This window comes from Cordyceps javanica, chromosome 4, assembly GCF_051103115.1.
Source record: "Cordyceps javanica chromosome 4, complete sequence".
NCBI lineage: Eukaryota > Fungi > Ascomycota > Sordariomycetes > Hypocreales > Cordycipitaceae > Cordyceps > Cordyceps javanica.
Genome location: NC_139298.1, coordinates 440714 through 457050, shown reverse-complemented (window position 1 = coordinate 457050; position 16337 = coordinate 440714). Strand labels below are relative to the sequence as shown.

The window sequence follows — 16337 nt, the reverse complement described above, 5'->3', positions numbered from 1 at the left end:
AATTAGTATTCTACAGGTGGTGAAACTTTGACTACTAGCTTCTAAACCGTGTCATAAGGGAAAAGGGCGGACTGAGTTGGTCAGATGAAGAGAGAAATGGTGGTTGTGCTGGCGTCAGAGCTTGGTAGGCCACAACAATCCTTAAGAACTTGCTGTGCCTATTAGACCAGGTAGTTCACGAAAAAAAGCAATGGAACAGGAGAAACTACATGGTACAAAGGTGCGCTTCTGCCTTGACGTTAGATATTTGAAAAAATGTCAGCTTGCAGAGCGAGTGTTTGATTTGTGTCATGGCCGCCCAAGTCCAAACAAGTATCGATGCACGATGGCCGGCTGGTATCGTGCAAGTCAATGAGCAAAAAGCTGTATACGTCGTTCAATTTGGTTGTGACTCGCAAACTTTACGTCCAAATCAAACCTTTTCCTCTAGCATTAGGAGCCTTGTTGGCATCTGTCGGCACACGCGCTTCGGCGCGCGTGAGTCTAGCCAGTTGCGGCGGCTATTACAATAGACGGTATAAAACCGGCTTTGCGATTGGGCCCACGACGAAACGTAAATCGACGTTGTAAGCGTAGTCGGGTAACACAAGAAGAGCAAAATTTCCGATGCCATTTTGTAACCCAGCATGTATGTGATTACCTGTGTTATGGTGGCAGTACGTGGCCAGCAGCTTTTGGTCGCTTCCACCACATCAAACCACCACCGAATCGGGCAATTTACAGGATTTCGACGTCCTTCTTCTTTCTCCCCCCGACTCAAACTAAAAGGATCGCTGGTGCATACACATTAGTCCCAAATCCCCTAGCGCTACGCCTGCGTCCACGCCCTTCCTAAAAAAAAAAATAGATCGAGACGAAGGTGGGCGGAAAAAAAAACAGACTATTCTCGGCCGAGACTAAAAAAAAAGCTGGGCTAGTTTCTTGTGCGAGGGTGAGGCCAAGGTTTTTTTTTTTGCGCTTGTGCATCAGGCGTTGTGGGAGGGGGCGTGGGCGCGAACCAGAATCCCGGGACGGCACTACTGATACCTACCACCAAGCGTCTCTCCCCCAGGGTAGGGGGGGGGGAGGGAGGAGGAGAAGGGGGAGGGGGGGGGCCTTTCGCTAGCTCGCGGAGAATTTTCCCGCCAAAATCAACTCCAATCTTGCAGCAGCTAAATCTACAAAAAAGACTAAAATGAAAAATGCTAATGACAATCATGATTGGGGCTTTCTTAGCGCTAATTTATGCAAAACGCTTTCTGTGCTGGAATCTAGCGGATACTGGAGAGCTCTCTTATGGTGATCGTTTTGCTGATGAAGTGAACCAAGCAATTCTGTACAATTACAAGGGCCAGTTGCCTTGCAATATATATATATATATATATATATACATGAGAGAAAGAGGAGAAAACGGACATGAAAGAAAATCCAACCCCACGTATCATTTTTTTGGACATTTGCTAGACCATTTTCCACCATGATGTGGCTCATTCCTGTATAGATTTACACGCCGATCATAGCCTTGATACCCCAAAGATGTTTCATCATCGCATGCACGGGAAGCGAGAGGCATTATCGAGTGACCATGTCGAGTGACCATGTCGAGTGACCATGTCGAGCCATCAGTGTAGCAGCCTCCCCGTGTCAGTCGTTGAACCCGGCCCCGGGGTTGGCAGCTTCGGGAGGCCATGCGGCCGCGGCCACTTGGATGGAACTGTTGCCGAATCAACGACAATGACACCGATATGGTCAGATTCTAGTTAGGACCCCACGCTTGCATTAGATATCGTTGCATGCTGCTGCCGTTTCATCCTAGAGAACAAGACTACAGAGGTTGGATGACCCTGGATGGCTTCCTGCGTGTCAATCAACACACTGTTAGCCATGGCCTCGAATGCAGTCTCCCCGTCAGTTGGTTCCTAGTCGAGGGCGGCTCCGATTTCAAAGCTGGTCATGTTCAAAGCAGCCTCCACTACTGTGTTTGAGCTTTTATTCCCGCCTCGAGAGATCAATAAGCAGTCTTTACAGGCAGGAATCAGTCCAAGTACAAGTGTCTGCTAGGAACGCCATATGTGACCAAGTAACAAAGGCATCTGCAAAGCATCAAGACATGTTAGAGAAAGGATAGACTTTGCACCGAGATTCTGGCTGTTTTCTTCTCCATCTTGCTATTCTTACCGGCATCAGGGAACCATCGTTTACGTTGGACACGACCAACGAAGGCTACTGGGGTTGCCAAATCTTTTACCAGTGCTGGTCCTATCTGAGACTCTACACAGTAGATCCAAACTCATTCTACTCGAAATCTGTCTTCTGCCCTTTTCTTTCTTCTTCTTCTTCTTCTTCTTCTTCTTCTTCTTCTTCTTCTTCTTCTTCTTCTTCTTCTTCTTCTTCTTCTTCTTCTTCTTCTTCTTCTTCTTCTTTTCCTCGCCAACGGTTTCCATTCTGATAACAGCATATTGGGGAATAGCGAGCAGCGTTGACGGCAAGGAGAGCAGGCGAAGACGGTCTCAAACCAGTACACATATAATCGCCCTTTCTACAGACGATATTGTCCCTATCACCGATCGGGGGCCAAGAGAGAAAGGAAAAGAGAGTCTACGTTGTCATGCCGGAAAGACAACTGGGCGCTCGGTGTCATGCAAGCCTGATGGCCCGGCAACTTCTTTCCCTTTTTCCTTCTCTCTTTCCTTCTCTTTTTCTTTCTCTCTCTCTTTCTTTCTCGTTTTTTTGTCTTTCCCTCTCCCTTCCTCTCTCTCTTTTTCTCTCTCCTTTTAGCTCCCTTTCTCTCCCTGTCTCTTGCCATCACTCTTACACATTGACCCTTGACCCTCATCCTTCACAGAGTTGCAATCACAGACAAAGCTGTGTGCTATCAAATTTACCATTCCCATTTGTCCATTTTCTCCTTTTTTCTCTCTCTCTCTTTTTAAAAAAATAATCCTTCCTCTTCTGTGCAAGTTTCTCCTTTTCAGCAATATTCCGAGAAGAATCGCAAAAAAAAAAAAAAAAAAAAAAAAAGAAAAAAAAAACATATATATACTGTCTCACTTTTGGATGCACGGTCCTGTTTTAGGCCAGACTGAAAGAGCCGGTGAGCGAAACGTGCCGGGATAGAGGGAGAAGACGCCCCGCGAGTTGCTTGGGACTTTTGCGATTTCTCTGGCATAATGAGCTCAATATCAGTACCCTGTTTACGCAATGACCTCTTGCATTGTGCGTCTTGTCCTTGTTTAATTTTTTAATTTTTTCATATTTGTTCCTTTTCAGGCATCCCGCTAGTGCTGAGATGGAACCCTCCCCCATACCCTCCCTCTCGGTGAAGAAATTTGGGACTTGGTCACGGCTTTCATCTTCCGTGCCGTCGCTTTTGAATGCTACGCCCCCTCCCTTCTCCCCAGAGAAGAAGTTGAGCACGGTTGGTCCTCTTTGCATTGTAAATCCTCTCTTATGCATTTATTTCTTTACTTTTTATTGCTTCTTTTTTTTGTCATTCCGGTTGGAGGCGATTTCTGGCCCCTCCCCCCTCCCCTCCCCCCCGGTCACTAATATCAAAATACCAAATATCAACAAGGAGAAAAAAAAAGTATAATTCAGCTGGCCGGGATGATCAATCCACACTTTCCCCAACAAGATGATCATACGTCTGGCCGTGCGAGATGATGACATTTTTTTGTCTTTGATTTTTTTCTTTTTTTTTGTTGGTTTTTCTTTTACTTGGCTTTTTCTTGTCGAGAGAAAGGCGCGGAATATGCCACACCCTTGACGCCACAAAAGTCAACGAACATGGGCGAGTCAAGTCCCTCCCCCCCCCCTCTTCTCCTCCCCTTACTGGATGACTGGTACCTCTCTGTCTCCCTCGCAAGCCGAGACATAGCAAATCCCTGGATCCCTGGACGACAAATGTTCACACCCTCTCCCACCCCCCACCCCCCTTCTGCCGCCCGCCCCCCCTTTCGTCCAGACTCATATACCAGTAGGGAATATAGGGCGAAAGAGGGGGGGGTATAGGTATATGTGTAGTTGGGTGGCCACAAATCCGCAGCAGATACGGGCCCGGCACTGGAGGATTCAAATGCAGTATTCCGTAGTAACCTCGTGCCTCGGCCCAAAGCGCAAATCACGGTGCGACAGAAAAGGTGGCCGTAGCGCAATGCGGGGAGGCCCGTTTGATATGCAATGCCCAAAAAGAGAAAAACAAGAAAAGAAAAGAAAAGAAAATCGGCAAGGAGGGGAGGAAGTGCGAAAGAAAAAAAGAGTTCTAGGCTTGATCTACTGGCCGCTCCTTGGCCTCTCCCCCCCCAAAATCCACCGTCTCATTTTCAGCTTTGTGGGGAAAACGGACGAAGACGACGACGACGACGACGACAAAGGGGGCCGGAAAGACGAATACTTGATAAGAGTTGACATGTATTCAAGTTGTCTTTATGTTTGTTCTTTTTTTTTTTGGTAAATCTTACCACCCTTTCCATACGGACTGCCATGGAATTTCTAGACCGCTACACGCGGCATAGTAGAAAAGAAGAAGAGGAAGACGAAAAGCAAATTCAAACCGATAAACTAAAGAATCTCCAAAATCAGAAATGCAGAATAACAAGGATAATCTGGACCCCCTTTTTTTATTCTTTCTTTTGGCTGCACGCACACACACTGACGGACAGCCGTGGCACATGACTACAGCGACGTCCTGGTTTGTCCGCATTGTTCCGAGCACGATGTCCTCTTGTGTCAGAGTTTGGCCATGTCCTGTGTAGTAGCATGCATGTTCGACACGCCCCCCTCCCTCTGGTCCCTTTTTGTGATCTGGGGTTACCGGTCTGGCTTTCTCTCTCTCAAGTGTGTTTGTGTCGTTGTCGTTGTCGTTGTCGTCTTGGGCTCCCCCCATGCCCCCCCCCCCCCCCCCCCCATGTCGATGGCATCACTTTTTGATTTTATTCGCTGTTTCTGTGTGTCTATATATATACAAATATACATGTCCAAATATCCCTGGCGTCTGTCTGTGTATCCCCATCTCTCACACCCAAATCCTTGTATGTATTCATGTACACATATAACCCTGCTGAACAACCAAGAGACGACCCTCTTCCTCAGTCGATGGGGACAGCGACGAGTGGTCATCATTTTTTTGGGGGGGGTTTTCTTGTTTTTCCGGTCGTTTTTCCGTATACGTAGCACGGAACCGGGTTCAAAGACAATTCCAAATTCCGAGAATGAAGAATATTGAAAATTAAAAATAAAAACACTGAAAATATATATATAAAAAAAGAAATTGCTCGTCTGCATGCCACGTTACGCCTACCGACCTGACCTGACCGCTCCCCCCCCCCCCCCCTGCCGCGCGCCTGGGGGCTTTGATTCCTTTTCTTGCTCTTCTTCTTTGTTCGTCTTCTTCTTCATCACGTCATTTCCATCAGTGCAAGGGAGGGGGAAGGAGGGGACAGAGAGCCGGACTGATACCGACAAATTGCGCCTTCATATACATACACTTTTTGAGCTAACACGTCCGCCTCATCGTGATGCCGAGGTCAGCTTTCTTTTTTTTCTCCCTCTCCCTCCCTTTGCGGGGAGAAAAGGGAGGGTGGGTGCTTTCATTAGTCTGGAAAGCATCAACAAGGCAAAAGCCGAACCCGATGCTACTAATGCTAGTCAGTTTGTTGCTGCTGCGCCCTCTACTCACGCACACACCCCCCTTTCCCCCCTCCCCTCTCTCTCTCTTCCTTACTTTTCTGTCATGCAAACTTAGTTGCGTTGGCTAGTCCCAATGGTGAAGAATTTATAACCTTTGGTGTGGCGGAACAAAGGGCAGAGAAACAAGCAAGCAAGCAAGGAAGAGCAAGCTCAACTGTTCAACGCCCCCCAAGCGTAGGGCTTAGTCTGTCCAGGTTCTTTTTCTTCTTCCTCTTCATTCCAGTATTGATAAATCACGGGCGAGCAGAGAGAGCTACCAAGTCATCACCTGTACCATGGCCTCTTTCGGGGGGAAAAAGGCGTAAGAACGTTGGTTGTGTCATACACACTGTTTTGCATAAACTTGATCGTACACCTTTCTTCTTCTTCCTTTTTCATTCTTGCCTTTCATTCTTCATCATCACCTTTAATTCCTTTTTTTTTTATTGATTTCAGGTTGTCCAAAGTTAAAACCCAAAAATCTCCTCTTTGAACATGACATGACACGCAGACACACACACCCTCCCCAATGGATGCGCGCGGCACGTCCAAACCTTCATCTCCAAGCTCTTTTTATTTTTCCTTTCCTCTTTCCTCTTTGGTTTGATTCGGCTATGCCGAGCACGAGGACAGTGCGAGCGGCGGCGGCGGCGAGGTCCGCCTATCCTGTGTGCCAAGATGCGTCATGATTCAACCAAGGTTTTTTTTTTCTGCAGAGTGAAGAGAGAAAAAGAGGCACAAGAAAGGGTGGGGGTTCATTTTCAGAATGCGACCGTTTTTTTTTTTTAACAGCGGCGGTTACTGATGAGTGGCCTCAAAAACCGTCATATCCTTCTCCCCCCCCCCCCCCCCCCCCCCCCTCTCTCCCCCAGACATACACCAACACACCCGACCTGCCGAATCGCATCGCCATCGTTTTAGCCCGCCCGCGCACGACTCAAACTAGTTCAATATGACTGATGATATGATCAAGCCCAAACTAGAGAATCAACTTATTTAGTGGCTCGGCGCTTGCCCGTCCTCCGCCTTTTTTTAAAAAAAAATAAATAAATAAATCTCCTCAGATCCCGCTAATATAGGATCCCGGGATAGCGCACTGCGCCGTCTTCCGCCCATCCGTTCGTCTGTCCGGCAGACGGGCTAAAAAAAAAATGGTAAAACGAGCTGACACCAATCATGGCGCACGCGAGAGGCGGACAAAAAAGAACGGCGCTTCATCACTTTCAGCCCAGTTCCATGATATAAGCAGTAATCCTTGATCCTAGTGCCAGATTGCCGGCACACCAGCGCCTGCGCCGTCTCTCGCGACATGCAACTACAAGCAACTACATCTCAACACATGGCACTCACTGTAAGCGGGTAAATTCAAAACTGTCTACAACACGCCTCCCTGATGATTTCTTCAATCTTTCCTACCCCACAAACGCTCAGCTTACACGCACGGCATTTGCTAAGCGAATCGTGGCTGCATGTCACGTTGGGTCGCCTCAACGCACCCTATCCAAACGGGACTTTGATCGCTTTCAGACCTCTGCGGTGCAAAAGTAAAGACAGAGCTGTGAATTAATATTCTCTCCAGTCTCATCTGCCTTATTCGTATTCCTCTTCTGCTCGTCCGCCCCCCAGTATACGCCGCGAGGCGTGGCCCATCTTAGCGCTGGACAGATAACCTCCCGCCGCTTCCTGTGGTCAAAGCCACGCGGCTCCCAAACGTTGAAATCAAGAATCCTATCCACCCACAGCCCATAAACAAAAAGTCGACAAAAGTTTCTTTTTAAAAACAAGGAAAAAAAACTTGGAGAGAAATTTTCTTGTTTCAAGTCTTTGCCGCCCATACATACGGCTTGGAGTTGCACTGCTCAAAGGCAGGAAAGTCCAGCCTTCGTCATATGTAAAACGATCGTCGTCTCCCCTATAAAATGTCCAAAAGGAAAAGCATAGTGGGTAAAGGATAATCAACAAGACGAAAAAAAAAACACTCAACGACAACAAAAGCATGCAAAAAACCTCAGCTCCAAGTCACCAGCCCGTGACAACGCGAATGAAACAGGAAACAAAAATTTCACAAAAGCCACCCCCCCCAAAAACAAAAAGGTATCATTGCGGCAATCCATCCGTGTCGGCTAGACAGTTTCGCGGCTTGCGGCAACGGGAAACCCTTGCTATCCGACTCTGTTCATTAAGTTGTACCCAACTTTTGCCGTCGTCATGTCTCTTGAAGAAAAGCAGATTTCCGCCCTGTAGAATTAAAAGAAAGAGAAAAAAAGGAGATGAGCCGATCCCAGAACCGGACAGCGAGCGACTGGTGAGGGCCAGCCTTTCATCTGTAACGTCCAAACTCCACCATCCACAAACATCAGAGACGACACCGTGTCTCCCAAGGTCCAGAATGCGAAAAAGAAGAGAAACCTCCGACGAGTAAATGGCTTCGAGCACCGCCACTGCGCCAGAGATAAGTGTCCGTTTCAAAAAAGGGCCGTCATGAAAATTTCCGTATCGTACAGACGTTACAAACCAAGCTCTGCATCACTCTTTTTCCTAATGGCTGGGAGGCTGAGCACCGTTGGCTGCGTAACTGGTTAGCCGCCGGCACAAAACTCAGGTGCAACTCGCGTCGTCTTCAGAGGCTTACATTGGCTGTACAGATTCTGGCTGGGCTGGCCGTAAGGCGAGTGAGGTTGGTAACTGGGGTACATGTGACCAGTAGCACCGTACTCGGGCAAAGGCTGCTGACCAACACCGGAGGGGGGCGCGGGATACTGAGGCTGGTAGCCAATGGGCGGAAGTTGGACTGGCTGTCTAGAACCGGGATAGTTTGACGCAGGGGCACCGTCGTGGCCGGGCTCTTGACCACCGTTAGCAGCAGCGGAACGCTGTCGTTCCTCTTCAGCCTTGCGCTGGGCTTCCTCCTCCTTCTTGCGAGCCTTCCATTCCTTTCGAATTTCCTTGAATTCTATTCACAGTCAGTCATGGCTCGATTCCCTCTTTTTTTTTTTTTTTTTTTTTTTTGCTCCGCAGTCTGGCTGTTTATTCTTCATGTTTTGTGCCTCATCGTGTGGCTGGCTGGGTCTGCGCGCTAGCGTGCCCCTCGTGTGCCAGCCACATGCCTTGCTGGCTGGAACCAGCTAAGACATTGAGCAAAGCTGGTATTGGAAGCGAACAAAGCGCAGCACAATTGCCAGTGTTGACTGCGCATGAATGCAACACTTGTCGCGGTTCATTGCGCCGTCGGATTGGGGCGGGCAAGGAGGCGGCGAAGGAGGCGGCGGGACCTCGCTGGCGGGCAAGCGCGTGCAGAGCGTGGGGGGGACTTACCCTCAGGTGTGCGCTTCTGGCCGTGGGACTGCATTGTAACGTGTGCGTTGAGATGGTTCAAAGTACCATAGGCCTTTTCGCAGCCGTTCCAGCCGCACTTGTACATCCTTTCTATTTCTTCGTAGCGACGGCGGGGCCGTTTGTGTTGTTGAGCACCGGGGATCGGAACGAACGAGTAGACCTGGGGGGGGAGGAGAGCAAAATGTCAGCACGCAAACGGTGATTCCGCGTCTAGACTGACGATTGTTTGGCTTGGCGCGTGGTCGTCGCATTGTGTGCGCACGACGCACGTCGCGTCGCATCGCATCGCGTCGCGACAAGCAGAGACGGCGTACCTGGCTGGGACGTTGCTGAGGCGCAGAGGCAGGAGACTGCCCGTAAACAGCATGATTCGGGGTCAGTGGCGCGGCGCCGTGCTGGGTGGCATAACCTCCCCATTCGGGCCTTGGCTGCGCGTACATGTTAGAGTTGGGGTGAGAGTAGCTATGCGTCATGTCCGGGTTGGGCGCATAGGGAGAGTGCTGTCCGTAAGGATAAGTTGGACTGGGCTGGGCAATGGAGGGATCTATAGGCACTTGGGTGTCAGAATTGACGATGGGGGTTTGATGGCTTCGCCCATCCGACTGGGGCAGGGACGGACTGTTTTGTTGCGCCATACTGCCAGCAGAGGGGGATGAGGCAGGGTTGTATGAACGCTGGACGTGGTCCGGGTAGGCAGAAGTCGATCGGGCAGGCGGAGGGTAGACGCCGTACTCGGAGGCCGGCGTGGCAGAGGCGGGATAGGCAGCGTCCTTGGGAGGAGGAGGGTAAGGCTGGGCGGAAGCGTGTTCTGCAGATGAAGCCTCGGAATGAGCGTCGCCGCCAAAGTTGCTGGGGTAAGGCGAAGGCAATCCTGTCTGCTGCGGAAAGTCGGAGGCGGTGCGGTCCATATAGTTGGTGTCGAGGAGAGAGAATGGGTGGAAGAAAGGGGAAGAGGCAAAAGGGAAGAAGGGAAGAAGGCGGAAGAGGAGGAGGAGGCAGGTGGGAAGACGGGGTAGATGAGATGTCCAGACGAGCAGGCGCAAAGTAACCAAGAGTAGAGAGAGGTAGTCCTAAAGTCGACGAGGCGTGGGAGGAGAGAGCGAGGAGGAGTGTAGCGCGTGTTGGCGTCGCGGGAACAGCAGTAGCAAAAGTACTAACGAGTAGTAGTTTGGTACTAGCAGCAAGCGGCCGACGATGGGAGGGTGTGTAAATTCTTTTTGGGGATGGCAGAGTTGCGTTTGAATGGATGAAGACGACGTTGCAAGTGAGACGCCACGGTGTATGGGATTGATCTCTGGGCTCTCGAGCATGTACCAGGAACCTGAGAAAGGAGCTGGAAAGAGCAGCGAGGCGAGGTGACAGCGAGACGGTGGTCGAGAGATGGACGAAGAAGGTTGTCCGGGTACGCTAGCTTTTAGCTTTTTTGGGTCGAGGCTTGCCGCGTCCGGTAAGGGCTTTGGGGCTTGAGTCTAGCCACAGAGAGGAGGGGGCTCTCTTTCTCTTTTGGTGGTGACAGAGACGACGCGCGCGAGGCAGGTAACGGGAGTATGACGGTATGCGGTATGCGGTACGGCTGCTGGGGGGGGGGGGGGGGGGGGAAGATGGATGTGGTGACCGCAGTCGTCGAGTAGCGTGCGAGATAGTGCGTTCGGCTTAGCGTAGAGTAGCGCCGGAAGGAGGGGGGTGTGTATGGCGAGCGGCCGAGCGAGATCAGACCAAAAACTAATTATAATAATGAAAATAGTCCAAGACTAGGCAGGTTCGTTCCTGGTCGTAGGAGGCGGGGGGCGCGTTGTTGGCCTGGAGCAAGGTGAAAACAGCGTTGACGAAGTGACTAGGTGACGAGACGCGGGGGCGGAGAGAAAGGGCGAGCGTTGCGAGTTGTCAGAAGGGAGTTTTGCGATGAGCGCACTGTGGGTTGTTAATTTTTTTTTTCTTGCGATGAACAAGATGAACAGGCGCGCACAGAGAACAGTGGCGCAAAAGCGGTATATGTTGTAATTTTTATTTATTTCTTTATTTTTTTTACACCTGGGCTGGATGGTGGGTGTGGTTGGTTGTAGGTACCTTAGTGGATAGTGGTGGCCCGGGTCTGGGGTTTGGTTCTGGCTGGGCCGGGCGTGCGCGAGCGGAGAGGAAGGAGAATGCACGGCCCGGTCAGTTGAGTGTACCAGTATGGTGAGGATAGGGCGAGGAAGGGGGGAGGCGCGGCGAGGCGAGGGGGGGTGTATGGAAGGCGAGCGTGAGGGCGAGGGCGAAGGAGAGGAAGCGATGTGGTGCGTCGGGGCTAGGCCAGGTGGTTGCAGGCGGCGGCGGCGGAGGAGGAGGAGAAGGCAGATAAGTGGTTAATGGTTGATGATTGATGATGATGATGATGATGCTGATGATGATGATATGGTGGTGGTGTGTGTGGATTATGTGAATGGATGGATGATTGATGGGCGGGGAAGGGGGGGAGTGCGTGATTGAATGACCAGGCGGGTGGCAAGGTGGTTGGGTGGATTTGATAGGTGGGGTGTGCTGAAAAGCCTTTTTTTTTCTTTTTTTTTCTTGCAACCCTTAGATACTCTTCCGTACTGAGTACTCCGTACGGAGAGTCCATCACCAACCACAAAACTACCACGGCCGCTCAAACGCCCAGGTAAACGCCCAGCTCGGCGCCCGCTGGGACCATCAGTTTGACCTGGTTGACAGCCTGAGTGACCTTGCTGCTCGTACGAATCAGTTACACTCGGACAGTTTTCGAAACGAACACATCTTGTATACCGATACCGATACCGATATGGTAGCAGACAAGGGCGTACCAGAGCGGGTTTGCATTGGCCGCTTTCAAGGAGACCTCAACTCTCTTCAAGCCTAGCTAGTCCTGGCCTTGGTTGCTGATCTTGATGGGGGTGGCAGAGCCTAGCTAGCAAGCCCACCCACGTCTTTTTTTTCTCCTTCCGCCTTGGATACACAGCTTTTGATCAATTACCAGAACAAATCGCTAGAAAGGGGGAGACTGGCGGAGAGGGGCGGAGAGGGGCGAGCTAATAACACCACACAGTCACGGTGTCCAGATTCGATGCAAGGTCACAGAGACAGAGAGAGAGAAACAGAGAGAGACAGCGAGCCAGAGAGACAGACGTGAGGGAGGGGCGTGCGAATGGGCAACCGGCCAAATGCCAACACAAGTCTAGCGCCTTGACTCGAGAATGGGTCCAAAGAATTGAATCATCCAAGAAAAAAAAAGGAAATGGGAAAGAGAGAGAGAGAGAGGTTGAAGCAGGTGGAACATTATTGGACAATGCTCAATGCTGCCCCCTCCCAAACACACAGAAAGCAGAGACAGCGCGAGGAGGCTGAAAGACCCAGGACCAGGGAGGTGGGAAATGTGGCGCAACCACAAGAGAGAATGCGATTCGGGAAAACCGCCCTGCCTGCCTCTGTCTACTTACCGAGGGCGAGAAGGAAAAGAAGGCTATACGATGGAATACGCTGTCCAAGGAAATTTCAAATTCAGCTGCCCGCCGGCCTTGTTGGGTCAGCTCCAGTCTTGTCATCTGCGCATTGAAGGGGGCGAGTTGCTTGTCCAGGGATGACGAAAGGTGGGTGCTCTGTCTATTCCGACCTGTCCTTTTTTTTTCTCCGTTCCTGATTTTGGTCAGAAAAAATTCTCCTGTCGCCTTGCATCATCGTTGAATCTCGAACTACTCGCAACGCCAGCATGAACTACCTACCCTCGACTATCCCGTTAGTGCCCAGGCCTGCTAGCCCTTTTTTTCCCCCTTCCCCTTCCCCTTCCCCTCCCCAAATCGCCAATTTATAGTGCCAGGCCCATCTATGGATGGCTAGTCCGCGATGGGCTTGGGGCCGCAGAACGTTGTTTAAAAAAAAAGTTGGCGGTTAATCCTTTTAGCAGCGGTTGCTAAATTTCATCCATATCAGAAAAAAAAAAACAGGAGCGAGCCAATAGAAATATAGTCTACGGTTCAATCGACAACAAAAAAGCACTGTTGGTGCTTGGCTAAGAGGGAGGGAAGCGACACCTGCACTAGACTGCCTCGACAATGGCGGCTGATTTAGGCGAAACAGCACGGCTCAAGAAAAAACATGCAAGATGGAAATATTTTTTTATTTGAAGACGAAAAAAAAAAAGAAGAAGACAATAATAACAAAAAAAAAAGAGGACTCGATCGACAAAAAGAAAGAAAATTTTCCTCCTTGCCTGGTCCTTCGGGCTCTTCTACTCCCCGAAGTGAATACTTACAGACAGACACGGCAAACGACTGCGCGCGTGCGCGGCGCGGCGCTGGCTGGAAGCAACTGCAGCCGGCGGGCCAGAGGGAGGGGGGGCGTGTCTCCGGAACGGGAATATCAAGACCTCTGGCTGGACAGCTGGACAGCCGTCCCTCGCAACGACCAAGGACAGCAGACAGGCAGACGGGCAGACGGGCAGACAGGCAGACAGGTAGCCAAGACCAGCAAGCAAGGGCCAAAATATGTCAACAAGGGAAATAATCGTAATCATTACAATAAAAAAATTGAAGAGAGAGAAAGAGAGAGTATTTAAAAAGAAAAAGAGGGAAAGAGAGAAAGAGAGACATCTCTACTCCCTCTACCCCCCACCCCCCCAAAATATGGTATTTCATTTTCAGCGCTTCTAGGGCCTCTGGCAGTCTGGGTCTCCTGTAGGGGGAGGGGTGAGTGACCACAAGTCTTCCCCACAAAAAGCCCAGACGCAACGACGAGGGTTCGTTCTTCTGTTCTGGGCTCCGTGGCTCCTCCCTCTCGGCCTCTCTGGACCTCGCTCTCGCTCTCCCGTCCCAGTCAAAGCAATGGAGAAATAATCATCGAAAAGAAATGATCAAGTCAGCTCCAAGCCATATGTGGAGCCAGGATGAATCTAATTTTTCTGTCTTTTTTTTTTTGTAAATGAGTTTCTTGATTACCAAGAGAGATTGCAAGAGGACAAAGATAGGACCCCCCCCTCCTCCTCCTCCTCTCTCTTTTCCTCCCCTTTTTTTTTCTAACAATTCCAGCTTTTTCCCATCCCAGAAAAATAATAGAAAAAAAAAAGAGTCAGACAATACGTCTTGTCCCATTGGTGGCTTTTTCCCCTTCTTTCTGCACGAGTAATTCACCCTTGGCAGTCTCCTCTCCGTCATTCCATTTCCCATTATCCCTCGCCAAAACGGAAACCATCCGATTCTTCTTCACCTCCCATCGACGTCACCGTCACTAATCAACCAAGCAACCAAGCAACTTCTCGCCACCACCCACAACCCGTAACCCGTAATCCTCAAATTGCCTGCCCAGTCAACTTGAGCCTTGCTTGCCCCGGCATGTCAAAGAAAATTCCACATCACACGATCCCCTTGTATTCCATCGAGCTGGCTTGCTGGCCTCTCTCTCTCGTCCCATGTGACTCCCTCTCATCGTCCATGTCCCGGTGAGGGGCAACTGTCGTGCTACTGGTACACCTCGGCACTCACATCCCTCCCCTTGCCCCGTCCGTCGCGCCTCATCGTCATCTATACTAATAGTAATACTCTTCTCCTCAACTTCCACCACCCTGGCCCTGTCCAGTTCATGCAACCCTAACCCCAGACTCTAGACTACTGATGGTCGTCCCTCCATCTCTCTATGGATGGCTTGGTGCGCGTGCCATCTGCTTCGCTGGCTGGTCCGCAGATGGACAGTCATGGTGCGCCACCCTTGACTACCCCAACACACTTGGTGTTTCTCTCAATCTCCGGCTGCCTCTGCCCTACTCCCTAAAACTTTAGGAAATCCGTAGGCACGCAACGAACGCTCATCATTTCCAGTTCAGCCTCGCCATGGGGGGGAGAAAGAAGGGCTCGGGTCATCTCCTCCCGGTGTCAATCCAAAGCGCGGCCCCCTTCCCTTCCCTTGCTTCCTCTCTCACAATGCTTCGACCCAAGTATTGCTCTCACCAACACCAACTGACTGGTTACTTACACACTCATCTTACATTTGTTTTCCATCGGCGCCTGTCCAGTCCTCATCTCTTTCTTCTCCATCTTGCCTGGGCAGCCCCGTTCTCTCCCCCGGTAGCTTCATGGGCGTCTCGCCCATATCCACAAAGACTGTGCTTCTCCTTCTTCTAGTCAAGGCCGAGCCAGTCAGCAAGCTCAGATAGGCCTTGCAAAACCCGCCAAACCAAGCGTTCCCAGCCGCGTCCCACCCTCTCGTCTGCGTTCTCCCCTGTAAGTACTCCGTAGCCTAGATGCACTTCGCCGCCCAGCGTCTCCATCTAATTGCGAACCCACCTCCCTCGGAGTTACTGCTCTCTTGCATTGCCAAAACCCGGAGCCCACCACTCACTGAGGAAATAGGTGCTCTGCCTGTCTGGCACGTCTGGCTGGTGCACCAGTGCACCACTCAGCGACGTTGTCCGCTGTCCGTCATATTGAACGAACCTTGGCAACTTCGGCGGTGCCTCCCAAACTGAGCAGGCAGCTGGCAGGCTGCGGATCCCTTGCTGTCCAGTAGTGTCGGCCGAGTCTTCTGATTGCCCCGGGCTGTGATACCCCGGGCTGCACTAAAAATTCCTAGTCCGTGTGCGGTTGCATCGGGCTCGCATCAACAACTAGCAGCCCACGTTCCCGTGCCTTGGAGCCTGTCTGCTTTCTGTTGTGTCTTCGGTTTCGCGTTGATGCCAGTACAACAGTGCTGATTTTGTCGTTTCTAAGTAGTTGGGTTGTCCCTTTGATTCCTGCCACTTGTTGCTGGCCTGGTCGTAGCCGGGGGTATATGCTGCAAGACTTGGCTGTACCATGTAGCCAATGGCACCCGCATCACATTGCTCTGTGGTGTACTCAGAAACCTGTGGCTTCCAGATCGATTCGCGTTCCGCAGCAAGCGTATAACCAAGCAACCAACCGAAATATAGAGTCTGCATAGTGCAGCCAGTACGGATACATAGTGCATAGTCCGTGCGGAACGTCCTGGCCACCCCCGCCCTTCGCCGTCTTCACATCTGCGCCATCGTCTGCTACTGAGAGCCGGAGAGGCGCTAACACCTGCCCTTCAAACGTCCACTTGAAAATATCCATTGTTCCGCTGGGTGCCCAGAAGGCTTTTCGCCACTGCTTTGGGACCACAGCACACTCTCAGGCAGCTACTCAGTACTGGTATGCCGTGGCGTTAGGGTAAATACGACTTGTGCAGTTCTTGTTTCATAGTATGGGAGTGGCCAGTGCGCCGAGAAGACCCCGTCTTAAGTGGGCGGCTGGCTGCGGTGTCCTGGTTTCTCTCATGTAATGCCGCATACGACGGGTGCGAGCTCCGGTTCGTACGGGCTCGAGCGCCCCTTGCTGAAAGTTTCTTCATTGTCTGCCTTGTTTGCCCGA

General features: G+C 51.0%; 1 protein-coding gene across 1 annotated transcript; it reads right to left on the bottom strand.

Moving 5' to 3' along the window:
* Nucleotides 1–8184: 8184 nt before the first annotated feature.
* V2A60_006035 (uncharacterized protein) lies at nucleotides 8185–9890 on the bottom strand (the record flags this gene model as incomplete). The annotated part of the gene is made up of 4 exons (XM_083257333.1): nucleotides 8185–8213; nucleotides 8279–8599; nucleotides 8962–9142; nucleotides 9297–9890. 4 exons carry the CDS (start codon nucleotides 9888–9890, stop codon nucleotides 8185–8187), a joined length of 1125 nt encoding a protein of 374 aa, XP_083113459.1.
* Between the last annotated feature and the right edge of the window lie 6447 nt (nucleotides 9891–16337).